Source organism: Actinia tenebrosa, unplaced genomic scaffold (assembly GCF_029948245.1).
Source record: "Actinia tenebrosa isolate PJP-AT-01 unplaced genomic scaffold, QUT_ActTen_1.0 PGA_scaffold13__45_contigs__length_12533684, whole genome shotgun sequence".
NCBI lineage: Eukaryota > Metazoa > Cnidaria > Anthozoa > Actiniaria > Actiniidae > Actinia > Actinia tenebrosa.
Genome location: NW_028292573.1, coordinates 5758390 through 5784819, shown reverse-complemented (window position 1 = coordinate 5784819; position 26430 = coordinate 5758390). Strand labels below are relative to the sequence as shown.

At 36.6% G+C, this 26430-nt stretch overlaps 3 protein-coding genes across 5 annotated transcripts in view; 2 read left to right on the top strand and 1 right to left on the bottom strand.

Annotated features, from left to right (window-relative positions):
• Nucleotides 1–19203, bottom strand: part of LOC116286490 (long-chain-fatty-acid--CoA ligase 1) — a 25637-nt gene extending 6434 nt beyond the window's left edge. The window contains exons 1-12 of one of the 3 annotated variants that reach the window (XM_031693017.2): nucleotides 19071–19203; nucleotides 8153–8330; nucleotides 7368–7476; nucleotides 6094–6369; nucleotides 5641–5813; nucleotides 5032–5064; nucleotides 4879–4930; nucleotides 4071–4147; nucleotides 3159–3236; nucleotides 1176–1258; nucleotides 619–670; nucleotides 39–121 (exon numbers count right to left, since the gene is read on the bottom strand). In XM_031693017.2, the coding sequence (XP_031548877.2) occupies nucleotides 39–121; nucleotides 619–670; nucleotides 1176–1258; nucleotides 3159–3236; nucleotides 4071–4147; nucleotides 4879–4930; nucleotides 5032–5064; nucleotides 5641–5813; nucleotides 6094–6369; nucleotides 7368–7476; nucleotides 8153–8311 (1175 nt within the window). In that variant the 5' untranslated portion in view covers nucleotides 8312–8330; nucleotides 19071–19203. Of the gene's footprint in view, nucleotides 1–38; nucleotides 122–618; nucleotides 671–1175; nucleotides 1259–3158; nucleotides 3237–4070; nucleotides 4148–4878; nucleotides 4931–5031; nucleotides 5065–5640; nucleotides 5814–6093; nucleotides 6370–7367; nucleotides 7477–8152; nucleotides 8480–8713; nucleotides 8789–19070 lie in introns of those variants that run through there. The other 2 variants (XM_031693015.2, XM_031693016.2) reach the window with 2 other exon arrangements.
• Nucleotides 8850–26430, top strand: LOC116286492 (hydroxyacyl-coenzyme A dehydrogenase, mitochondrial). The gene is made up of 9 exons (XM_031693020.2): nucleotides 8850–9110; nucleotides 10318–10446; nucleotides 11765–11922; nucleotides 12975–13101; nucleotides 13398–13487; nucleotides 14824–14896; nucleotides 15528–15575; nucleotides 24847–24915; nucleotides 26078–26430. Exons 1-9 carry the CDS (start codon nucleotides 8931–8933, stop codon nucleotides 26203–26205), a joined length of 1002 nt encoding a protein of 333 aa, XP_031548880.1. The 5' UTR covers nucleotides 8850–8930; the 3' UTR covers nucleotides 26206–26430.
• On the top strand, nucleotides 17589–22073 carry LOC148911671 (uncharacterized). Its single transcript, XM_089028853.1, has one exon. The coding sequence runs from the start codon at nucleotides 17798–17800 to the stop codon at nucleotides 20771–20773; it is 2976 nt and encodes a 991-aa protein (XP_088884979.1). The 5' UTR covers nucleotides 17589–17797; the 3' UTR covers nucleotides 20774–22073.

The window sequence follows — 26430 nt, the reverse complement described above, 5'->3', positions numbered from 1 at the left end:
CAGTAAAAACAGAAATATTGTAAATTTTTTCTTTGTACCTTTCCAGCTCAGCTTTCTTGAAGCTCAGAGCAGTGTTGAAAATAAATTTCTTGACGGTGCTTCCAGACACTTCCTTGATTACCTATAACAACATAGATCAACAGTCACATTCTATTTAACATACGTTAAACATTCAAAATCAATAATGATGAAAAGGTAAATTATACATCGTGAAAAGATGAAAAAACTTACTTTCATCTTTTCACGGTGTATAATTTACCTTTTCATCATTACTGTTTCATTAGAAACACCTACGCAGCTCACACTAGTTTTTAGCTAGTTATCTCTTCCATTCAAAATCAAGGATGGTTGTGTAGAAATATTGCATTTGCCTTGCCTCTAGTCTCTCACAAATCAAACTGGAATTTAGGAAAACCAGATAACCCAGAAAAAACCCTTAGAAATAGGGAAGTAGCCTAATACACTCTACTAACATGAGATGCCAAGTCCAGAAATTGAACCAGGGACCCCAGAGATGAGAGGCAAGTCACTACTGCTACAGGGTGAGTGCACTACCCCTACACAAGCCTCGATTCCCTCGAGTTGAATGAAGACAGTGGAAGAAAACTTACTACTCACCTTATCATAAACCCTGTTCAAAACCCTTGGAACTGAAACAAAAAGAGTTGGCCTGCAAGGAAAATTTACTAGATTTTAGACTCAGTTCTCTTTGTATTTATTTCCTTTTAAAGAATATTGCTTTACCACATGGAGCCCAATCATGATAAAAGTGTAAGAGAATATATAATTTGAAATATTTTTTTTACAACATTTTATATATCTTAAGCCAATGAAGTGTGTTATAATAATACAGACGAACTGAAAAAAACAAAACAAAACAAAACAAGAAAAAATGCAGTTAATATTTTTGTGTTCATTTTTTTAAATTCTAATCTTAATTTTCACATCAATTGGGGTCCCTGTGGTTTTACGAATAAAAGCTATCATTATATATATATCAAAGATGAGAATATGTGGACCGCGTAGCACTTATGAAATACATGAAGATATAGAAATATAGATAAGTTATGGTGCTTGGGAACGAGGTTATTCCGGGCGAAAGACCCTTGGAATTAAATTCAGAAAAATTAATTTCCGACCTCGCTGGAATATATACACATATCACTATATCTTACTTTAATTCCTGTAAGTCTTCCATGATTTTTCTGATGTTACCACCAAAGAAACCGACTCTTCCACCAAACATGAAGCACAAAAGCTATGAGTGAAAAACAAACGTTAGTGTTTTACATATTAACTAGACTGCGAGCAGTCCCTCTAATTTCCTTGGTCACTGTCTGTCTGTCTGTCCGTGTTGATTGGCCGAGGAAGATTGGTTATGAGTCAAAAGTCCTTGGGGGAGATGGACAGTGACCAAGGGAAATAGAGGAAATTCTTGCAGTCTACATATTGACCACCAATAATCAAACTTAATTAGCATGAACTAGCTGGGAAAAATAGCTATAGTTCCCTTACTAGGCTTCTTGCCTATAGGGTTATTAGTTTGATTCCTGGACCTAGCATCCATATGAGTAGAGTTTTTTAATCCTTTCCTTTGCTTGATTTGAGGGGTTTTCTTTTGGTTCTCCAGGTTCCCTCCCTCTGTAAAACCTACCAAGCTAAATTCTAATTCGATCTGTGAATTATCCTTGCCCTCACTTAAGATCAACCCTGGGGTTGTTTAAGGGTTTGATCTGTGAGTTAGCCATTCCCTGACTAGATCCGCCAAGAGGTTGTTTCAAGGTTCAATCTGTGAGTTAGGCATAACCTGACTTAGATCAGCCCAGAGGTTGTTTCAGGGTTTGATCTGTAAGTTAGCATGCCCTGACTAAGATCAGCTTAGAGGTTGTTTTCAGGGTTCGATAAAATGGAATTTCTTTTAGGAACAGAACAAAGAACTAACAAAGATTATAATATAGTCAAGTAAATCCGCGCGATCTGATTGGTTGAAAAGCATGAACCATTTGCCCATGGGTTGCACGCTCACGTCAGCTTTTTTAGCTTCGGCGAAAAAAAAAATTTTTTGTATCTTTTTGCTGACAATTTATCTAGAAAAGATAACTGAAAATGATTGAAAAAAACTAGCGAAAATACTCATCAATCTCCGACATTTAGTATAGAGTTGTCATTTGATCAGCCTAGTAATAATACGTCAAGATTTGCATCACTTTCAAACAGTGAGCTGGACAAGATTGTGTCAGAGCGTCACTCCAAAAAGACAAAGCAAACCACAAATCGATCGGTCGGTGTCTACATTCAAAGGATTTTAAGCAATGATTAAATAAATACAAAAATATTGTTATCGTGTATTTATTCAACAAAAGTATTTCCAAAGTAATTAACTATAAATATCTTGCTCACCATCTACTTCGCAGCTTCACAACTGCAGTGAAGTACTTTCTGAAGCTCTACATGGGAGGGAAAGCCGACAAAGCGTACTACCCAGAGAAAATTAATCCAGTTCAGTCAGTTAGTTTTGATCCGTGTACGAGATTATTTCCATTGCTAAGTCATTGTACGATAACAAACTTGAACATCGTCAACAACAACAAAGACAGCCACTTTGTTTTTCACTGATTTTCTCGGGCATTACTGTACTAAGATATGTCAACATTTGAAATGTACTTCTTACAGTTGAAAATCACTTTCTCCGTAGTTTTGGACATCTTTGATTCACTTGTAAGCTAAATTTTTGCCATTATTGTAGTCATAACTGTCTTCAGTGTAAAGCTGCCATTTTCAAAACGACTGTTTTTCTGTTTTTGGCGCCTTTGTGCTTTTCATTCACTCAAGGTGCGTAAGGAGAATTTAGGGCATGATCAACAAATACAGTCTATAATTTGTATTTATTTCTTGTTTGTTGACTTGACTATATTATAAAAGCAATGGATCATAAGTAGCTGTGCGTCCATCGAGTTATGGATGCACTTGGGAGGTTGCTTAAGCACTCAAAAAAGCTAGAGTTGCACTCCGCTTCGCGTCGTGCAACTCTTACGCTTTTCTTCGTGCTTAGCAACCTCCCGCGTGCATCCATAACTCGATGGATGCACGCTACTTATGATCCATTCCTTAAATGAAGGAAAGTTTAAGCCTTCGTAAGATACATCTTTGCCACCCACCTGTGCAAGTCTCTCATACATGTGAGCCAAGGGAAGGTAAGATATATGCACATCATTATTGTCTACCTGGATGCCGCACTGAAGAAAGACAAAATAATGAAAATGACAAGACTTGTAAGCACGTTTGGCATGGGGGTGGTGGTGATGATGATGGTGATGATAATGTTAATGATAATAATAATAATAATAATAATGGTGATGATACTGAGAGATGATGGTGATGATGATGATGGTGATGATAATGACGACAATTGAGCAGATTTGGCATGGCAACACAAAATGTTGGTGGTGGTGGTGATGATGATGATGGTGATGATAATAATTATAATGGTGTTGATGATACTGAGAGATGATAGTGATGATGATGACGACAATTGAGCACATTTGGCATGGCAACACAAAATGGTGGTGGTGGTGGTGGTGATGATGTTGATGATAATAATTATAATGGTGTTGATGATACTGAGATGATGGTGATGATGATGGTGGTGATGATGGTGGTGATGATGGTGGTGATGATGATGATGACAATTGAGCACATTTGGCATGGCAACACAAACTGTTGGTGGTGGTGGTGGTGGTGGTGATGATGTTGATTATAATAATAATAATGGTGTCTATGATACTGAAAGAGATGATGGTGATGATGATGATGATGATGACAACAATTGAGCACATTTGGCATGGCCACACAAACTGTTGGTAGTGGTGGTGATGATGTTGATGATAATAATTATAATGATGTTGATGATATTGAGAGTGATGATGATGACATTAATGATGATGACGATGGTAATGATGATAATGATGGTAATTATGATAAATGATGAAGGTTATGATGTTGATCACATTGATGATGATGTTTATTTATAATGTCAGTAATTATATAATAACAATAAATATTATCCATACCTTTTGAATCAATATCACCAGTCCTGACAACATGGATATTATGTTACCATGTGATATCATAGCACCTTTTGGATTTCCTGACGAGAAAAACCAATAAAACTTAATGAATTAATTTACTTTATTCATCTTTCTAATCAACTTCTAAAGGTGCACATACAATGACAACATTTGTTTTGGTTGATTATGGACAATCCAATAACGCAAAGTGACCAGAACCTATTGTTATCCTGGGGGCTAACTAGAAAACTTAACAGCTATTTTAGCCCCCGGGCTCGTCTTTTTTCCAATCGTAATTATTGAATCAAAACTGTAAACATAATTGATTTTAGAAAATGTCGTGTCCCAAATGTAATAGTGAGCAATAAAATATATTGTATTGTATCGTATTGTATTGTTAAAATGATTGTGCAAATTTACATTACAATGGCAATGCTTAAAAAAACACTGAAAAACACTAATTCTATTCGCATCAGTGAGTGCGAATGGAGATATTGAGGTTAGCCCTATCGTGAATATCTCCTATGATTGAATGCTTATGAACATTATGTCCACCTATTCCAATTTGATCATGGAATGAGGGCCACAGGATTTTTTGCCACTGATAAATGAAGTAATGATACTCAAGGGAATAACAAGAGGTCTGGAATGGAATGGAATGAGGGCCACAGGATTTTTTTGCCGCTGATAAATGAAGCAATGATACTCAAGGAAATAACAAGAGGTCTGGAATGGAATGTAACACACTTTAGTTAATCGTTTGTAGTTTTTCAGTAGACAACACTTGGTAGATACATTAAAAAATTCTAACCTGTAGTTCCACTTGTATAACAAACAACTGCTAGGTCCTTAGCTCCAGGAAGCTAAAAGCATAAATAGAACAGCAAAATTACAAACATTTTCTTGCCTCTTTAAGCATATTTGAAATTCCTCTTTAAATATAACTGTGTAAATAATCCCTTACCTTCTTCTCATGTTTGTTTTCTTTGCCCATTTTCTGCCGAGATTAAAATAAATTAAATAAGTTAACCTTACTTTTGAAAATGTTTTGCTTTAGTCAGGGCTGCCGTATATGAGGATTCAGTTCTTCCCTGGCAGCACCCTTTTTGCAACTTTTTTTCCATTATTATTTGTTTGGAAATAAAGTTATTATAAAACAACTTGTAATAATGATAATTGTCATCACCATCATTAGGGAAGGATACAACAGTATATATACCTGCAGCTAAAGCTCGGCATCACACTACTTTGTTGGTTGTTGGGTTTGATTCCTTGACCTGCCATCAAGCAAGAGAGTTTGTTGGTTCTCTCTTGTGCTTAGAGCAGTTTTCGCATAACTGTGAAAAGCTCTGTGCAATAAGCGTGCATGTAGTGCCGTGACCGTGATGTTTTCTAGAATTTTAATTGGCCAATTCTTTTTCTTTTGAAATTTGATTTGTCTGGCAGTGCTGTGAGCTGGGCGTGATCGCGTCTGCGCCATGTTTATTCTACTTCTTTCAATTCAATTGGGCTACCTTTGGATATTAAAATACAGGGATCCCAGGCATGCAAAAATGAAGGTCTTTCAACAAACCTCTAAATCATCATACTCAATGATCTTGATTCCGCATTTCTCAGCCTTTTCTCTATCCTCATCTTTGATTTCACCCTTTAGTTTAACGATGTTCTTTAGTGTCGGACATTTGTCACATCTTTCAAGTAACAATGGGATTTTTACTGGGTCACAAACCACAGTTGTCATTTTGGCTGAAATATGAAGTGAATTTTCATTGGTTAGTTTGCACTGACTTCACCTATCAATATTAATGTGCCAACCAGACATCTATTGGCTACTGAAACAAGCAGATCTTTTGTTTTAATGTTTGGCAAATTTGAATGAGAAAAGATTCCTGACCTCAATGTTTGTAAACAGTGAATATTGCTATATCTTCATGCACTGTACATGTAGAGGGCACAATAGAGGACACATTGCACACAATTCACTGAATCTCTACAATTACTGTTCTGTGATGTTGAACCTAAGTACCTTGATTGATGATATAAACACAAGAATCAGGGCCCAGTGTATCGTAAAGTGGAATAATAACCATAGAATACATAGCACAGGCTTGCTCAACGAGGACCCATTCTATCTTGTTAGACGCATACACTCCAATGTATGTGATATCGTCCTCCACATTTTTACAACCAAGCTCTAGAAGCCCAGACCCTGTGCATGAAGATCTTTCAAGTACTTCATCATAAGAAAGCCATTCAAATGGGCCATCTGGAGAGGAACGCTGGCCGAGACATGGTTTATCCCCTGTTAAGTGATTAAAAGCATAATTACACTTTTACATTATTTTGTATCTGTTTTCAGGGCCGTAACCAGGGCATGCACCCCTTGGAAACTTTTGAAACTGAGACCCTTGGAAATGCGATTTCAGCATTTTAAGGGGCATTTTTGTGACATTTTACCGAGGCAACTGCCTCGCTAACCTCCCTCGCTCGGTCGAATCAAACACCAAACAATGACCAAATGAAAGAGATGTAAGGAGCATAAGACCACTATGTTCTAGTAAAGATGAATCTGACAGAAACACAAGAAAAATTAATGAAAACTTTGTTTTTATGCAAAAATCTCCAAGTCTAATTGGCTTGCTTGACCTAGCTGCTTGTGTGTATGAGTCACAGAAGCATAAGGACCCAAGCATAAGTATCTGGATTTCACTAGCTGCCAAAAGATGGAAGCAGATAAGCATAAGAAAATAAAGGGAAACCTTACATTCTTTTTTTGCTTATGTGCATGCTTTCTGGGATAAAAATAACAGCTGCATGGTCATCAAACAATGTTCAGCCAGAATTGAAACTTGTCTGCTAGGTAAAATCTTTTTCTTGCTGGTCAGTTTGACCAGAAATGTTAGACCAAAGACAGAACTAAAACTAAAACTAAAACTTAAATATAAGTGCTGCCTTTTCATTATTCCCTTTCACAGTTCCCTGCGCATCTCGAAAGGTAATTGTGCTTGTGCATCAAAGCTAGACGAACAGTGAGCTTGCAATAATAGAGACCTTTTTTAACACCTTGGACAATTATTCATATGTTTCTATCATTGCAAGCTCACCGTTCATCTTGCTTCGACTGCAAAGGCACGGTTACCTTTCAAGATGGCGCAGGGAACCGTGAAGGGGTCTATTGACATATTTAAAATGGCTAAGCTTTTCATTTTCACTGGAACATTTGATATCTAATGTTTCTGTTTCCATTTATGCTTCCATGCGCAGTGAAAACCAGATTTTGGAGATATAACAATGCCTGACCTGAAATGCTGGCCCCTCTTAGGAATACTTCATGTGTGGTTCTACAGTCTTCAAATAGATACTCCACTAAATCTGCTGTTAAAGCACTTCTGCGGGCAAAGTTATCGTTCTGTAAAAACAACGAAATGTTGCACAAATTTTTATTGTTTTGCCCTACAATGTGTCTGTTGTGGAAGAAGAAGTTGCCTTTCTTTATCAATCATTAAAAGACTACAGTTTAAATGTGTATGACATTTTAGATTATTGCAACAATAATAAATCAATACTGCACAATTTTTTACATAATCATAGTTTTGGTCTCTGCTATAATTTTGCTTGTTATTTTTGGGAACAATATCAAATTTCATTCACTTTTGGTACATAAAACAAAACAATTTTGAATAAATTCATGTTAACACAAATTTTTATTGATTTAAGCTTAGTCCACATGCCACTCGTATCGTAGCAACCATAGAACTGATGTCTAGCCATGCTTTCTCCCTTAACCATATTTATTTTATTTCAAAAGGATAGAGTTCCTAATACACACAGAGAATGACAAAGTTTAGTTGAAATTTCATTTTTACGTCGTCGCTTTGCATGGGTGATCTGTTCAAATTAACTTTTTAGAAATGTCACGCAAGGATCAAAGTCCAACATCGAAGAAAGTTATTTTCCCACCCCCCAAATATTGATAGCAAAATAAATGGAATAAATTGATAAAATATTGATCATTTTATCGGCATTGCATGCTTCATTCTTCTTAGTTTCAGTAGCAGGGTATTTGTTACAGAAATAATACTCACCGATAACTCTATCGATTGTTGTTTAACATTCACAGGACATGGAGTAGGCTCTGGACGCGTAGCCATGTAAGCAAGAGAAACAGCAGCAGCTCCTAAACCAACCACGACTGCAGGATCACGGAGATACTGTAAAGCTTGCTCAGCAGCGTTATCTGACATCACTGGATTCTGGATAAAACTTGGAATAAAAACACACGAAAAAACAATGTTTGTTTAGAGTGGAAATTACAACAGCAAATGGTAGCAAGCAAACGCGTCAAACGTGTTGGCTTTTATCTAAGATTTCAGAAGTGACCTTTGAGCTGAAATTATGAAGTCATCAGTAAATCCTAAGTCACACTTCCTCTCTGACGATTAATCTATCGTCAGCATCATCTTTTGACCGCAAACAATAAGTATTAAGAAACTAGATAACCAACAAAAGATTGATCAATCAAGTGTAGAATCCCTTGATCAAAGATTCCATAAAATTGACCACGAGACTCTGATTTCAGAAATAATCAAAATCACTACGACTGGACACTAATTGCATGCAAAAGTTTCTTATTTTAGTGCCTCTACCTTTCGGTTTTCTTTAGATTGGATTTGTAAAGCTTGGAGTTTTCAACAGTTTGATCCAAGAAAATTTATCTTGTTTATTAGCTTAGTGCTTATTCCCCCACTTGCTCGGTTCATCGAGTAACGCCTGGTTATTTTAGTGTTTTTAGAAAAAGAAACGTCTCCACCATATTTGCCACGTTCTTTGACCCTTTGGACTCAACAGGAATCTATTACCACTATGGCTAGTAGAAGCCTTCAAGTTGCCTTTAGTGCATCTTCAAGACTAGGGCTCAGCCGCTCATTGTTGTACAAGAACTTAGGCGCGACTCAAGTCGGGTTTTCAACCTCGTCTAACAAAGCTGCCATTAATAATGTGACTGTGTTTGGAGGTGGATTAATGGGTGCAGGAATTGCTCAGGTATTGATTTTTACATGAATTAGATATTGATTATTTATTCACAAGTAATTCTATGACTTAGGTTTAGAGAACGTTTGTTTCTTTTTCCTTGGCTGACTTGAACTTTAGTAATCTTATGTGGCGCGTGACGTCTGCACTAGTGTGTACTTTGTACGATCTATTTTAGGTGATGCAAAGTTGAAAATATATTATTCCTATTTATAAAGAAAAATATTTATCCAAACAACATAAAAGGATATCTATTTTAGATATATTTTTAGATGCTCAAACCAGATTCTTGTTTATTATATAATAATGGGGAGGGGGGAGGAAGCTTGTTTATTAGGAATGGGGGGAGGGGAAACAAGGAGGTGAATTCCCACACCCTTCTCTTCCCAAAAATATATTTTTATAATTTTTAATATTATTGAACCCTGGGGCCTGGATGATCTAACAGGTCAGGGTATGCCAAACTCACAGAATGAATACTTCAGCCAATATTATTCCATGGTGGGACAACAGTAGAGCCTTCTAATGCTATTAAATGCTTCTTAAAATTAAATCAGGTTATTAAACCGGCATTAGCGAATTAAGTATACAGGTTTTACGTAAAGCAAAGCCAGAAACACTTTATTGCCCTTTTTCTAAAAGAGTAGAAAAATGAAATAACTGTGTTAACCATCCCCCCTATCCCCCATCACCCCAAGCTTTGCAACCCTTGCTTCACGCTACAGAAAATACTGAATTATGCTGTGGTTATTTTACAGCTAGACGTACAAAATCATTACCAAATTTAATGTTATAATTCTAATTTATACTTCTATGCACAGGCTTTTTAAAGTTTACATCCAAATAAAATAAATTAATAAATAAATATCTTTATCTAAGTGTCTAGTCATACTAGTGCTTTAGCACTAATTGGGGACACTTTTCGCTCACACACACTACCACTACATTCAATATTCTATGCACACAACGCTCAACTCACATTGTTGATTTATATGAAGGGAGGAAACTGGAGAACTCGGAGAGAACCCTTGTGTGACGACCTCAGCGCTCAAACCAGCGACCCAATCCAGTGGACTTAAAGCGGTGAAAGCTGCGTTAGCATCAAATTGTGTCATTTAACATACAAAAGCCAGTGAATAGAAGTAATGCAAATAGATTATTGCCAGTAATGCTTTTGCAGGTCCAAGAGTTCATTGTTCATATACTTTTTTATTCATAGGTCGCTGCTGTGGCAAAATATCAAGTAACGATAGTTGATCAAACAAATGCAATTCTAATCAAAACTTTGCAAAGTATTGAGCGCAGTCTTGGTCGCGTCACCAAGAAACAATACAAAGACAACCCAGAGGTAAATGCTGGTTTTGAAAAACTTTTATCAAGTTAACGGGAGGTTCTTACATAGCACATTATAATGTAGAACTCGATGCATTTTTACAATCTTTATCTCATAAAATTAAAATTATTGTCCAATTGTTATGAGCTGAAATGTTATCTATATATTTATTATTATCGTTATTTATTATTATTATTATTATTTTATTTTTTATTTTTATTTTTTTTAAGGACAATGAATTCTAGAATGACTTTAATCTTAACGCCAATGTAGCGGAAATTTAGAAATATTTAGATTTTAATAATAAATGTATAGTTTTAATATAGTATTATATCAGTGTGAAGAGCTGGACTCGTGTTTTGAGCTATTAATTTATTTTACAAATATGTTTTCATTGATAAATAAGTAAATATTATATAGATTTGTTATTTTATATTCATAATCTTTTCTTTTTTGTTTTATAATTATAGCAATATTCTTATCACGTCTCATATTATAATGAATTATTAGTTAATTATTATTGTCAATAAAGTTATTATTATTATTATTATTCAGATCCACTTATTACATTTTTTGTTGTCGTAACAAAGCATGGGATAATCCTGAATTGATAAAGTTTTAGTTTTGTGAATTTTCAAGTGTTCGCAAGTCATATTCGAGTAGTCAATTGTAAATTGCCTTTAAGTAGAGAGATTTATAATTGCTGTAAAAATGTTAAAAATAAAGTTTTCATTATTATTATTATTATTATTATTATTATTATTATTAGGTTCACATGCTTCTTATTGTAACTTCAATTTCATTGAACCCAGAAATAACTTCCAAGCTAATGCTGTGTTACATATGGAGGCATATCAGTTTACGGCAAATTCACATTGTGAATAGTATCTCAGCGAAGTGGTTGGGAAGTGAATTCTTTTTGATGATATTTCACAACCATTCCTGATAGCTGGTTCAAAACCTAATTCTTTACTGAATGTTTTTTGAAATATTGGAGTGGTTGATTGGAGATTGTGTAGTTCCAAAAATAATCCATACTCCCCCCCCCCCCCCCAAGGAATTTTTTTAGACACCCCCCCTACACTCAGAAATTCCAATTTTCTTCCATACAAACTCTGTAATTTTTGTTCTTTCTCTGACCCCCCCCACCCTTCGGAAATTGCAAATTCCTCTGTGGGTTGGGTGTGGATAATTTCTGGAACTACACATTTGAAACTAAACATGAAGTCTTGAAATCTACATTTGACTTCTCAGAATAATTTACTGGTCACACTTGACTTGGATTAGCTATTAACTTCTGAGCTGATTCAAAGAACTGTGTTTGTGTTTGAAGGATGGAAAGAAATTTGTAGGTGAAACTCTGTCACGCATCAAGATCTCATTAGACACTACTGGATCCGTGGCTGACAGTGACCTGGTGATTGAAGCAATTGTTGAGAATATGAAAGTAAAGCACAAGCTGTTTACTGCACTTGATGAGGCTGCTCCAAGGTAAGACTATTGCAGATGTGTTGTTAACCAGGAATCATGAGCTAGATGGTATTAATGCAGATTACCTTATTCAATATTCACTGTTAACAAACTCTGACGTCAGGATTCTTTTCTCATTCAAATTTGCCAACCATTGCAAAAGATCATTCTAATTTTCTTTCTTAACCAGTAGATCTCTGGTTTGCAAATAAGTAACAGTAGGTGATGTCAGCGCAAACTTTGCTATTAATAATTTCTCATGTCTCATGAATCATATTATCATATCTTTAACAATCTTATTATTATTATCTTGCTTTATACTAGTCTCCTTAGCAACTGTTTTAAGTCTCATTCCATTCTCTTATAATCCACTTCAAGGAGACTAGCCTTATACCAGGACTTAAGATAATGGCCAGGGTTGGACGCCAGTCATGATGAGCAGGCAAAAATAGTTTACAGCTTTGTTATACCTCTTTTCTGAATCAGCATTGCTGGTCAAAATGACGGGCAAAGCAAAGGTTTGACCAGACACAAATATTCCTAGTTTTGGCTGGACACTGTCTGAAGGAGAACTGGCCATTACTTTAAGCCCTCCACGCCCTCTAAAAACTGTGCTGCATTAGTGAATGGAGTGTGGTACTCAACCCAATTACGCCAGCACCCTTGCCATCCATAAAACAACAGCGATTATAAATAAAATTTGTTACTTCAACAACCACACACACACCTTTTCACTTTTCGTAATAGTATTACAGTGTTATCGAAAAACCGTGGGCACCTAGAAATATTTCAAGAATTTTCAATAGCCAATCAGAAGCGTTGTTATCTTTTTGTTATTTTCTGGTCAGAAAGCCAATCTGAATTGGCCAAAGAAGAATAGAACATTCCTAGAATATTTCTAGGGCCCACGGTTTTTCGATTCTCACTTTTATAAGTCAGTCTGTAGTTTAAGGATCCTTTCCAGTGTGCATGCGATTTTATCCTGAATTTCTCACCTTCTTTTGTTTAATATATTTTTGTGAATAAATAATTGTGTGTGAATAAATAAAGTCTAAGTCCATTTTCATTCACAGCAACACCCTCTTTGCAACCAACACGTCATCTCTTCCCGTCGGCGATATTGCACAGGTTACTGCCAGAAAGGATAGATTTGGAGGATTACATTTCTTCAATCCAGTTCCATTGATGAAACTTGTAGAGGTACCATAGACAAACAACATCAAATGTGCCAATCTTGTGTTTAGAATTTATAATTGAAAGCCCAAGGATACAGATCAGACATCACTAATTTATTATTAGTAACATATACAGTATAAGTGGTTGTGTTGTATCAGATATACAAAGTCAAGGCGTACCAGAGAGTTGGTATATTGGATACAACACGGACACAAATACTGTATATTACTTATCCTGGGTGACTGATTTCTGTTGTGTTTTCGATTCCAAATCAATTATTGCCAATTTGTTAATAATCTGATTGATAATTTGTATTCCAGGTTATTCGTATTCCAGAGACTTCAAATGAGACATTTGATGCACTATTCCAGTTCAGTAAGAGCCTCGGAAAAGTTCCTGTCACATGCAAGGTTTGTATATGATAGACTCAACCATAATATGGGAGGGGATTTTCAAGGGTGATGTAGCCAAAGTTCACTCACCTCTGGGGTCTTAGGTTTGATTCCTAGACTTAGCTCATAGACTTCCCTTGAGAGGGGATTTTCAAGGGTGGTGTAGTGGTAGTGCACTCGCCTCTCACCTCTAGAGTCTTAGGTTTGATTCCTAGACTTGGCTCATAGACTTCTTTTGAGAGGGGATTGTGTAGCTGTAGTGCACTCTTTTCTGGGGTCTTAGGTTTGATTCCTAGACTTGGCTCATAGACTTCCCATGAGAGGGGATTTTCAAGGGTGGTGTAGTGGTAGTGCACTCGCCTCTCACCTCTAGAGTCTTAGGTTTGATTCCTAGACTTGGCTCATAGACTTCTTTTGAGAGGGGATTGTGTAGCTGTAGTGCACTCTTTTCTGGGGTCTTAGGTTTGATTCCTAGACTTGGCTCATAGACTTCCCATGAGAGGGGATTTTCAAGGGTGGTGTAGTGGTAGTGCACTCGCCTCTCACCTCTAGAGTCTTAGGTTTGATTCCTAGACTTAGCTCATAGACTTCCCTTGAGAGGGGATTTTCAAGGGTGGTGTAGCCATAGTGCACTCACCTCTAGAGTCTTAGGTTTGACTCCTGGACTCAGCTCATAGACTTCCCTTGAGAGGGGATTTTCAAGGGTGGTGTAATGGAATTGCACTCACCTCTAGAGTCTTAGGTTTGACTCCTGGACTCAGCTCATAGACTTCCCTTGAGAGGGGATTTTCAAGGGTGGTGTAGCCGTAGTGCACTCACCTCTAGAGTCTTAGGTTTGATTCCTGGACTCGGCTCATAGACTTCCCTTGAGAGGGGATTTTCAAGGGTGGTGTAGTGGAATTGCACTCACCTCTAGAGTCTTAGGTTTGATTCCTGGACTCGGCTCATAGACTTCCCTTGAGAGGGGATTTTCAAGGGTGATGTAGTGGAATTGCACTCACCTCTAGAGTCTTAGGTTTGATTCCTAGACTCGGCTCATAGACTTCCCTTGAGAGGGGATTTTCAAGGGTGGTGTATTTTTGAAGCAAAACTGTTGTAATTATTTTACTGTTTTGAAGGTATTGATTGACATATAGACTGGCATTTTTGATATTATCTTGATGGTATACTTTAAAACAGTTATTCTCAATAATAATAATAGTTATAATAATAAAATATTAGTTAATAATAGTTACTCTCTCAAAAATTCCTATTTTTTATTTTCATTTTTATATGACAACATTATTGGAATTAGGTGAAACTAAATAAAATATAATCATAATCAGGTTTTTCTTTTTGCATTTTATTATCTCAGGATACACCAGGATTTGTAGTCAATCGTCTTCTCGTGCCTTACATGGCTGAGGCAGTCAGGATGTTGGAACGAGGTATAAAACATTAGTGGCATTCTGCCCTTCAAAGAGCTTTGTACACTGAAATATGATGACCAATTTGAATAACTATTGTTCTGCACTGCCTACTGACTGACTAGCCTCGTGTTCACGTGGAAACAAAAGTGTTTTCACATGTATGAGAGGCTAGTTAGTCGCTAGTCAGTGCAGAACAATAGTGTTATTCAAATTGGTCTCCATATTTTGATTAGGTGTATCAAGGGCGCATCCAGCCAAACTTTTAGGGGGGGCTAATTGAGTTTAGGGGGGGCTAATTGAGTTTCTTTCATCAACACAACAGAAAACAATAAAAAAAGCATCTAATTCTTCAGTTTTGTTTGTTTTTTTTTTCTTTTTTTTGCCTCCCCCCCCCCCCCCCCCCCCTCCTGGATCCATCCTTGTGTATGGGACAATTGGAAAGAATAGTACATGTATATCTTTACTCACTATTGGTTTTGCTGCCAATATACATGCATACTCAATTCATCTTCAGAGTTTCCCATTATATTCACAGATTTAGTAACAATTTTCATCACCACCTGGATGTCTATAAACAGTATGCCCACCTTACTTTTTTAGATCTTATTCATCATGACTTCCATTTATTTTTATTCCATGTTGATCTCAGGGGATGCTACAGCCAAGGATATTGACACTGCTATGAAACTTGGAGCAGGTAAGTAGAAAATTATTTAATTGATTCATCATTTCTACTTTACATTTTATTCCTTATCTTGCCTTCGATTAGTCACCTTCGCAGAACCAGAAGCACCTCACAGGGGCTGCGAAGGAGGCTAGCCTTCAATTGGCTGTGTTCAAAAATACAGCCAATCATAATTAGCATGCAGAATTGACATAGAAAACAAAGTATTATCAGTCATAAGGTGAAAACAATTTTCTTCTTATGTGACAAGAGGGTAGGGTAGGGGAGGGCGGTTACCTGGAACCCTACCAGGAGTTATTTAGCAGTGCACATCATCTAATCTATAAAGTCGGTTCTCTGTTTTAGACTACTGTTTTAGTCTTGTCCCTTATGATGATGGTGGTGATGGTGTAGATTGTGGTATTAATGATGATGAAGGTGGTAATTGTGGTAGTCATAATAATGATAATTTACTCTTGCTAAAAAATAAAAGTAATTTCATGAAATGTTACAGCTGCAGTTAATCTTAAAGCTACGGAAACATGATGCAACATTGCAACTAATGTTGCAGGCAATCTATGTTGCAAGCCAAGTCACATGTTGCAAATTGTTGCAAGCAATGTTGCTGTGGTAGACAACGATTCTACTTAAGCAATATAACCTGCAATATGGCATGCAATGTTACATTCAGTGTCTATATTTAGCATCTTTTGAAATCCATAGAGGTATTCTTTCCATTTTGATTGACTTCTTCATTCATTTTAATAATTACTTCAAGCCATCTGTCTTTCTTCTTGTTATTGAAGCTTTTGTAAATTAATTCTCTCAATCAGTCTGTCTGCTTTCCATAAATAATAAATCTTTCCATTTCATTTTTTTTTAACAAATCTGCAAAAGTTTTCAATGATCTAAAATATTCCTTCTTTTTGCACTTTCTACGCTAAACACCCAAAATCTATTAACTTTTTATAAAATAGTTTATTTTGAGATTGTGTGTAATAAATTATATTTTGAGATTTGACAATTCTTAAAATAACTGAGCATTGTAATGAAAATCTAAGATTTTTTGTGAATTTGTATTAGAAATTTACGTAAGGAAAATAGAAAAAAAGGAAAAGAATGGAGTTAATTAACGACAGTTAAAAGAAATCTGTTGTTAATTTATCTGAGATAAATGAAATTTTTATTTTGAATGACCAACCTATGATATATACCAATATTGGTTCAAAATGTTAAATTTCAATTTTTTACTCATGATTTTAGTTTAGTGTTAATACGTTTAGAGTTTCCGTAAAAATCAATATGTGAGGCAGGTGTTGAGTGTTTTAATATGTAGAATGTAGTGGTAGTGTGTGTGGAGCAAGCATCACCGTGAAGAGCCCCTAATAGGGAGTAATGATTGTAAAATTTGTTATTATAATTATTATAACTTTTTTCTGCTAAAAAAATATACAGCTAGGACAAAAATAACAAGAAGGGTGTCAACGTGGAGGATTTAGGTTAAAAAAATAATGCAAAAAAAGGGCATTTTAAGAGTGAAATTTTTTTACATCCTTCCTAAACAGCTTTCGTCATCATTTATGCATCCATTAATTCATTCACAAAGCATTGGTGCGGTTTCAACTGATTGACCCCCCAAAAAAACTCATTTATCTTCAATAGAATTGAAATAAATAATTAATCGATAAATAGTTTAGTTCCTTTAATAATAATTTTTTTTTCCTGTATCAGTTATCATTGTTTTTGGATGGGCTTATCTTTCTTGCAAAACAGTCTTTCTCATCCTTTCTTCTCGAGTTGTGAAAAAAAATTTTTTTTATGTTCAATTTCAACAGCGTTTTTTATTCTTCTAAGTCTATATATCATTCTGGATATAAATATCTTTTCATTTTCTTAATTTAAACTCTAAAGCTTGGACAAAAGGGGCTAGAACTTAGATATTTAAATTTTTCCCCGAATAATGTTTCGTGGTTGAGGGTTTGAAGTCTGGCTTCTGGAAGGATGTTGCGAAAGTGATTAGGAATTATCCGCTGAAGCGGAATAAGATCTCATGGAGAAAAACTGTGTCGTCAATGCAAAGCACGAACTAAGACAAGCTGATAAGAAGATTGCAGCACTCAAAACTTTATGCGAGAGAAGAGGACAGCAAGAAAAAGCTTACCAAGATGATATTTTGTTTTACCACGAGAAAACCGCTAGTTTGGAACAAGATATTCGCGTAGCCAATAGGAAGGCCGAACGACTACAGGTAATGAATGAATCAAGAAGCTGAGAAGCTAAACAAGAAAAGACGAGACGAGTACCTGGAGGCTTGCAAGGCTATTAGTAGATTAGAAGTAAAGAATTTAAATCTTGTGAATAGAGAGGCGTATTTAGGGAAGCAAATTCAAAGCATAAAACAGGTCGCTTTGGAGATAGAGAAAGATAATATGGCAGCGTTGCGGAAGGTATCAGAGCTCGAACAGAATCAAGAAATCTTAGAAAGGAAGAGAAGAGAAGCTGTTGGACAGGTTTACAAGCTGCAAACAAAAAACGCTGAATTGGAGGCTAGTTTGGAGTTCTACAATCATCGGAATCGACACACTAGGCGTGAAAATGGAAGAAATAATACGAATAGAAGAAAGAGTTCTGTGAGTGAAGCGGAAGAACTGATGGAATGCAATTTCGAAACATCAGATGGAGGTAGTGAATTACAGAAAAAATTCCAAGTTCTCAGTCGAGAAAAAGAAGTAATATTTGAACGTCTTCAAAACGCTGAAAACGATATTTTGGAAGGTGAAAGAATGAATACAGCATTACGACAACAGGTTACGGAGCTGAAGAAAACGTTGAACGAAAGAGATAATCAAGTAAGACAGTGTAAACAACTGTATGAAAAATCAAGGCGTCATTCACAGGAAGAGATTTACAAGCTTGAAGAAGCTGTGCATCACTGGCAATCAAAGTATGACCAATGTTTGATCGACTTTGAGAAAGAAAGTATCCATGAAGAAGAGAAAAGTGACTTTAATGTAGAAGAAGGGCATGAAGCATGCTGGGAATGTGAGTTACGTTTAAGAGCATGTCACGGTGAAGTTGCAGAGCGTGACATTACTATTGCTTATTTACAAAAGATTAACGAATCTCATGAAGATAAAATCCGTCAAATCCTAAATAAATACAAACAAAGTAGTAAGAACGAAGAGACGTTTAAAAAAGACGTTACCACACGAGATTTTTCTTCAATACCTGACCTACATCACGAACTACACATTCTACTTGCTTTTTACAAAAAGCGAAGCGAAAATGCAATACTGGAGCTAAACAAATGGAAGGCATTAGCAGTTGAAGCGAGATCATGTCGCGAAAAAGAAACGTCGCTATTTGAAACCCAGCTGTCTGTAATTTCAAAAGAGTATTGCGAAAAATACGAAAATTGTCGGAGTCTACTGAAGGAAGAAAAGACAAAACGCGTAGTCCTAGAAGGTCAAATACAGATACTCGTTAGAAAATTAGAAGAATCAGAAGCATGTGAAAGTAAATACTTACAATTCGTACAAGAAAGTCCATATCTCCACGGTTCATTGGTCGAGAAGAATGATGTTGACAATACGAAGCATGGAAATCTAGTCACACCATTGTACGAGCGGGTTGCGTGTCAACGAGAATTCGACATGGCCGAATCGCTTGAGGATCATGAAGCTCCAAAGGAGACCACGACGGGAGAGAATTCGAAGGATGTAACGTTGACAGGAAAACCTCTGAAACACGAGAACACGAATAGAGAGCGTGACTCTCAACTCGAAAATGTCTCTCCAATGATAGACGCTGAAAAGGAAACAGCTTTGGAGTACGTAGAGAGACCTGTTGATTCAAATCGCTTCATGGAACCCTCTTCGAACGCGGTTATAAACGGCTCAAATGGGGCTATGAACCTAGAAGGGTCAGTTGATAAAGAAACCTCGAAGAAGGAAGGTAAAGACCTGCGAAAAAAGAACGCTGGACTTCAAGCTTTGTGGGAAAATTTGACAAAAGAACGAGATACGGTCGAACAAACAAACAGCGTTTCGGATCAGCAACAGAGCTCGGAAATGGCAGCCAATTGTGAAGCACACGAAAATGAGATTCAAAAGCTGAGGCAGGAGGTTGAAGAAGCTGCAGAGAGATACAAAGCCTTGGAGAAGTCGTACTCTGATTGTAAAGCCGAAAACCAGAGACTTGAGGAGCTTGTTCTAGTGCTTAGAGCTCGCATTACGGAGCTTGAATCCGAAGGAATGACAGAGAAGACGGAATTTACTGTGGCTAGCGAGGATAAAACACAGGCAGCTGTAGTCGTCGAAGCGCAGAAAGACGATCTACGAGAAATAGAGGACGCTTTGAACGAAGGATTTGAAACACAAGAGAGTAAATCTACAGCTGAAATGCCTGCAGATAAACCTACTGGTGAAGGAGCTGTGGTTGGAGATGACAAAAGCAGTAAGCCTGATGATTATAGTAGCCCTACTGGGAAACTTCCTGGGCATAGTTCTCTTCCTCGGAAGTTTCCGTCGACAAGTACTGCTCCGATGCCGTTTAAGCTCCATACACCAAGCAGTTCTAGTCATTCTTCTGCTTCCTCGAGACAGAGGACTCGTTCGGTTGATCATACTACTGGTGCTACAGACAGGAGGGAATCTGTCGGGTCTGACACGAGCGATAGTCTACCAAGTGACGCAGGAAACGATGGAAAACCACGTTTCTTGCAGAAGAAATTCAGCGCTTCGCATTTAGATGCTTTCAAACCGAAGCCCTTCAAAAAACAAACGAGTTTGGCAGACGACTTTCCTTTGCTATCGAGACAGAGAAAGAATTCTGGGTCCAAGACCGAATCTACTGGAAGTGCTAGCGACCCTGATGCCTTACAAGAAATTCCAGTCCAACAAGAAAACGTAGAAATAACACAACAAGCCAAAGACAGTACAGATAGTAGTCCTGTCGAAAAATTACCCGCCAAGGTTCCTCCCCATACTTTGCCTAAACCTCATAAAGCAACCGAGAAACTAGACGAAAAACCAGACGAGAAACCAGACGAGCAAGCAGAGGAAAAACCAGCTTTTCAATCAGGCTTTTCTAAGAAGGATTACTACAGCTGTATACGACCACAAGGAAGCGACGAAAACGAACAAGCTACTCCCCCTATCGATGTTACACAGAATCAAGACGACCCAAAGGAAATTGTTAATTCTTCAGAAGATAAAGGAGAGCCAGTTTGAGTAATGTGGTACAAGACTGTGGCCGCATTCTTGAAACAGCAAGACATTCGAGATGAGTTAATGAGCTGTATTATTAGCATTTAGTATGTTGTTATTAAGTGTAAAAAAAATCCATGCTCTAAAGAGTTGATCGGGGAAAAAAGGAGAATACGATTAGTGGATTCATAATATTTACTCTTGCGACTTAGAAAATACTGTTTGAGAAAGGATGTTTGTGCTAGGATTATCTATACACGATTCTATATTTGTTCATCAGTGATTCAGTGAAACAGATGTACAGATTTTCAGGCGGTAGTTTATTTTGTTTTTGTTTTGAACTTAATTTCATTGAAGTAATTACAATATCTCGACCTCAAAAGGCTGAATGATTATTGATAATTGAGTACATTTGCATTTTCGCTTTTGTTTCCGTATCGGAAGTCAATATAACTTTATTATTCTTTGGTAACTTTGTAGTGCAATTTAAGTTGTTTTTTTTTTTCTTAAAAAATGTAGCTCACGAAAGATTTTATATCTATATTTTTGAAATCTTTCGAACGTTCTCTGTACACGGTTTTGGAAGTTTAAATTAATAGTTAGTGAGAGAGTGGAGGATTTATATTGATAGTCTGATTGTAAACAAATGAATCAAAATGCATCTCATGAATAAGATATTTTTTCATCAATCAGAGAAACAAAAACAAACCAATTCGTTATTAATATTCATAAAAAATTTCTAGCATTTCCGGTCCTCTTAATGGTGTTTTTGAAAATAAAATAGTTGTTTTGAAATTATTAATTTTTCTATTGCTTTTTTTCCTTTTCATAATACGAAGATTCTGATCTTATTTTAGTTAGCTTTATTTTGAAAAATCGTTTAAGTGTTTTTATTATTATTTTTACTTCAAATTTCGATCACTGTTCAAAATGTATCAATCTATTTGGAATTTATTTTGAATTGATGTAGTCATTTGTAAATTATTTTTTGTGACCAACAAAAACCATTTATAGCAAATAAATAAATATTATTATTCTACAAAACTCAAACTAATGAATCCGCAGAAAAAATCTATTGCTACTTTGGTTATGTGTTTTCGTTAGTGTTACGTGAAAAATATGAATGCCTCTTGGAAAGAAGTAATAAAATGTTTTCCGCTATTATTGATTGTCAGGAAGCTTTCTGATTTTGCTTGTTTTTTAAACTATATTACAATTGTTTTCGTCCTTTGAAGAATATTATGACTTAGTAAAAAGTGTATGAGTTAAAAATAGTGGATTCCCACACATAACTGAAAATAAACCTTGCTTGTAGTGACTATGACCTTGAGATATTCTGAAGTGTTTACTCAAGAATCAGTTGATTCTCATTTACCTAGGTTTAGAGATGTTTTTGTCTGTAATGAGGTAGACTGTAAGCTAAGTCCCTCTATTTCCCTTGGTCACTGTACGTCTGTCTGTCCGTGTCGATTTGTCGAGGAAGATTGGTTACCAGTCAAAAGTCCCTGGGGGAGGGAGCTGAGAAGGTACTTTTGACATCTTGGCAGTTTAAGCATGTGCATTGATGTTTCAAAAAAAGATCGTTGTATGTTGTATACCAAGCCCAAAATGCACTATGGGAGATGAGGATGCAATCACCTAAAGGTTAAAACAATACTATGACATTTTCCCATACTTTTTTCTGCATGTTTTTCCAGCAAATGTTTTCCAGTGTTGACATTAAATATATGTGAATCCATCTCATACCCAGAGTCTGCGTTTCTTCTGGCCAGCAGTGAAGAATGAGGCTCTGGCCGAATCCATTTTTTTGTGAGAAGGATTTCTTGGAAATCGATATCAAAGTATATAAGTCAACATCTCGGGTTATAAATCGATATCTCGGGTTATAAATCGATATCTTGGGTTATAAGTCGATATCTCGAGTTTGGAATTTAATTGTTCATGCTTTTCATTTAGCGGAACTGAATAAAGCATCCCCCAAAAAGACAAGAACGAAAATGAAAACCACGAATTAATAATTAAAAAAAACACATACAAGTTCAAAAAATATCACGCATGACCCTAACGGGCCACCGTAGAAAAGTCTTTTGTAGTCTCTGAAAATATACGACTGGTTCTTTTTGGTTTATACTGATGGGTTTCCTGTGGATTTGGCGGGAACTTTCGCGATAATTCATTTTCGCGCCAATTTTTGCCAGCGCGCGTTCTTTCCTAAAGCAGCACAAGCAATAACTTTGAGAAATCTGTGGGTTCTTTTTTGTTTTTTTTTCAACGAATACAGGAGAAATCGGGAAAAATATATTGAAAGTCTCAACAAATTTTTAATTAAAAACATTTTGAAGAGAATTTTTTGACTCTCAAATTGATTATCAGCACAGAAACGGTCAGTTGTGTTTGTTGTTGTTTTTACATTTGAAAAGGTTTGTTTGTTGTTGTTGTTCTCTTTTTTCTTTTTTCTTTTTTTTTTTTTTTTTTTTCTTTTCTTTTCTCGTTTTTCATTGGCATTCCCAAAGACATTGCTTGGGTTACCTGTGCCCCATCTCAGTGACTTTCCTCTTTGACGCTGTTATTGTTATAAAAAGACACCTTCACCGGATTTAACAATGCTAGAATACGCAAAGTAGGAAAAACAAATTCTTATACTAGGAAATCCAATATTTAGCTAGACGTAGCGGTTCTTATGAAGTCTGATTCGGCCGTAATACAATCTTAATAGATTCTGTGTTTGCTAAAGTAATTGTTCCATCTCTTATCGGATTTAACGATTTCTTAAGATGTTTCGCCGGTTTTTGGGGGGATTCAATTGAGGTGACGTGCTTTGTGACGCTGGCCGTCCTCGTTATTGGAAGTAGATGTGATAGCAAGAGCCACTTTGGAACGTTCGAGTTTCTATCATTAAATCGTTTCTTTAAGGAATAAAACTATTAAAAACCTCACTAAATGTCAAGGAAATAATTAGATAGAGGGCCGTATCTGGTGGGGAAGGGGGGAGGGGGTTTGGTAGTGCCTTTGTCCCTCTTAAGGCCAAATTAGACGGTACGATTTTCGCCTACAAACATCGCATGCAACCTGCTCACGTCATACTTACGACATGACTTAGGTTAGATCCACACGCCTACCACATTTCACCTACAACTCGCTACGTGTCTCGTATCTTTTTTGAAGTAATCGGCGTGTTTACAGTTGAATAAAACACTCTTCTTTACTCCAGAGACCGATTAAAAGATCAACTTCTTCATCAGTAAAATTAACTTACTCTTTTTTTGGTGGGCTTGTTTTGGTTGGCAAAATCGGTGTTGTTGTTGTTTTGTCCGACATTTTTATCGCCCCACGGACTCCCCCACAAATTTCCCCACAGACTCCCTCACGGTAGGGGTTTTTTTTAGCAAATTTCGCTACGACTATCGCAGGATTTTAAAACACGTTTTAAAACTCTACAACTTTTTTGTAGTCGCACACATCAGACTTGAGTGAGTTGTAGGACAGAATTACACGACACAACTCATGTCGTAAGTATGGCGTGGGCAGGTTGCATGCGATGGTTGTAGGCGAAAATCGCACCGTCTAATTCGGCCTTTAGTGTGTTCATTAGGGATGGGAGGCAGGTATGATTCGTTGATATTTGAGTGGGACTAATTGTCCATTGACAGTTGTATCTTATCTTACAAGTATTTTTTTGGAAGGGAAGGGAAAGGGAATTAGTCAGCAGTAGTGAGTGGTTTCCCCCATCAGAAATATGAGACAGTTCCCCACCCCCTCCCATACACAACACAGAAAACAAAATGAGCCTTTCTGGAGGCGCTCTGATATTGAGAAATGAAGTTTCTGAGTAGTATAGGGTCTGGGAGCAGTTCTATATTGACCGGACCTTATGCCGTCCTCTTTACAACACAATTTTGTGGCAAACCATATGTCCGTGAATTAGCACAAAAACAAAATAGCACTAAACATCTATTTCTTTTGTTTTCGATTGTTTCATTGGTGCTATTTTTGTACTAATTAGTTAGTAGTCTACTATTTCACGGATATATGATTAGCACTTTACCATATGTTTGTCCATGGATTTTTTATTAATGCAACTATGATTACTTTCCCAGGCTATCCCATGGGTCCATTCGAGCTTGCAGATTATGTTGGACTCGACACCACACTATTTATTATGCAAGGTACGTGAAGATTAAAGTAAGAACTAGACGAACATCGTCATATACACATCCCCTCCCCTCCCCTCCCTCCCTCCCCTCCCCTCCCCTCCCCTCCCCTCCCCTTCGCCTCCTGTCATTCTCCTCGACAAGTATTTCTGATACAACCCACGCCACACTTGGCTGAAGTAGCGCATAGCGGTAAATGGGTATTAAAGAAATATTAAATATTATATCTTCCTCTTTGAAAAACAGTGTGATTTAAACTTTCTAAAGAGCTATGATTGTTTTGTCATGATTGACGCACTGAGTAGGTGGTTCCAAAAATGGAGTTCAAATGCAAAGATAACTGAACGTTTTCAAGAGACTTCTTCACAGCTTCCTTTTCGTCTAAATAAAAGAAACTAATTCCGGCATACAAACCCTGCAGATTCGCACGTCGGGAATGCATCTAAGCGTGGTCACCACGAGATACGTCGAAAGGAGAAAATCACTCTGTTGATCTAGGTTCCCTCTTTAAAAAAATACATTTTAAGATCGTGCACATAGACACATGAGATTTATTTTATTTTATTTTTATTTCTTAATTCTTTTTATTTTATTTTATTTTACGAAATTTGCAAAGGAAAACAATAAAGTAAATATGTACAAATCTGTCAGGGACCTTCCACAGAGCAAGCACTCCAATGACGGGGTCTCAGAGATTCAGCATTTTTATTAAAGTTGTACCATCAGTCATCGAAACAAACTGTCTGAAAAACTGATATTCAAAGATTGTAATGAAGTGCTATAGTTAGAAATCAGTTATCGTTTCATTGTGTTTCAGTGTGGAAGTACTGAATAATAATTTTAACAATATTAGTTGATCAAACAAGTAGATTCTACTGATTTAATGACGTTGTGTTAGTGTAAAAAACGTGCAGGTTCGTCGAATTTCTGCGAGTGAAAGAAGGCGGCCACAAATTTGGGCTATTACATTTAGTTTTTGCATCACCCATTAATTTCAAAAATGCCATTTATTTTTTCACCACGCAAAATTTAAAATTCCTTGTATGAGTTAGTTGTGCCCTGACTTAAATTTAAGGTTGTTTCAGGGTTTGATCTGTGACTTAGCTGTGACTTAGATCAGCCCAGATGTTGTTTCAAGGATTTATGTAAAGCTAAAGAAGTGTTTTCAATATTTCAGGTTGGGCAGAAAAGTACCCAGATGTGGAGTTATTCAAGCCTCCAGAAATCCTCAAAGATCTTGTAGCCAGAAACAAATTTGGCAGGAAAAGTGGTGAAGGATTTTACAATTACGAAAATATGAAATAGGTTACTAAACGTGCGTCAGACATTTCACTGTACAAACTTATGAAGCCATTAAACCTTATCCAAAAGAGAACGTAAATTTCCGGTATCTGACTACGACGTTTGTCATGCCTAGCCCGCTAAGTCACAGAACATGACAGCCTGCTTAATTCGGTGTGTGTTAGGTCTATGGCGAAGTTAAAGTTTTTAGATTTGGATGGCGTTCTCTTTTGGATAAAATAACTTTGA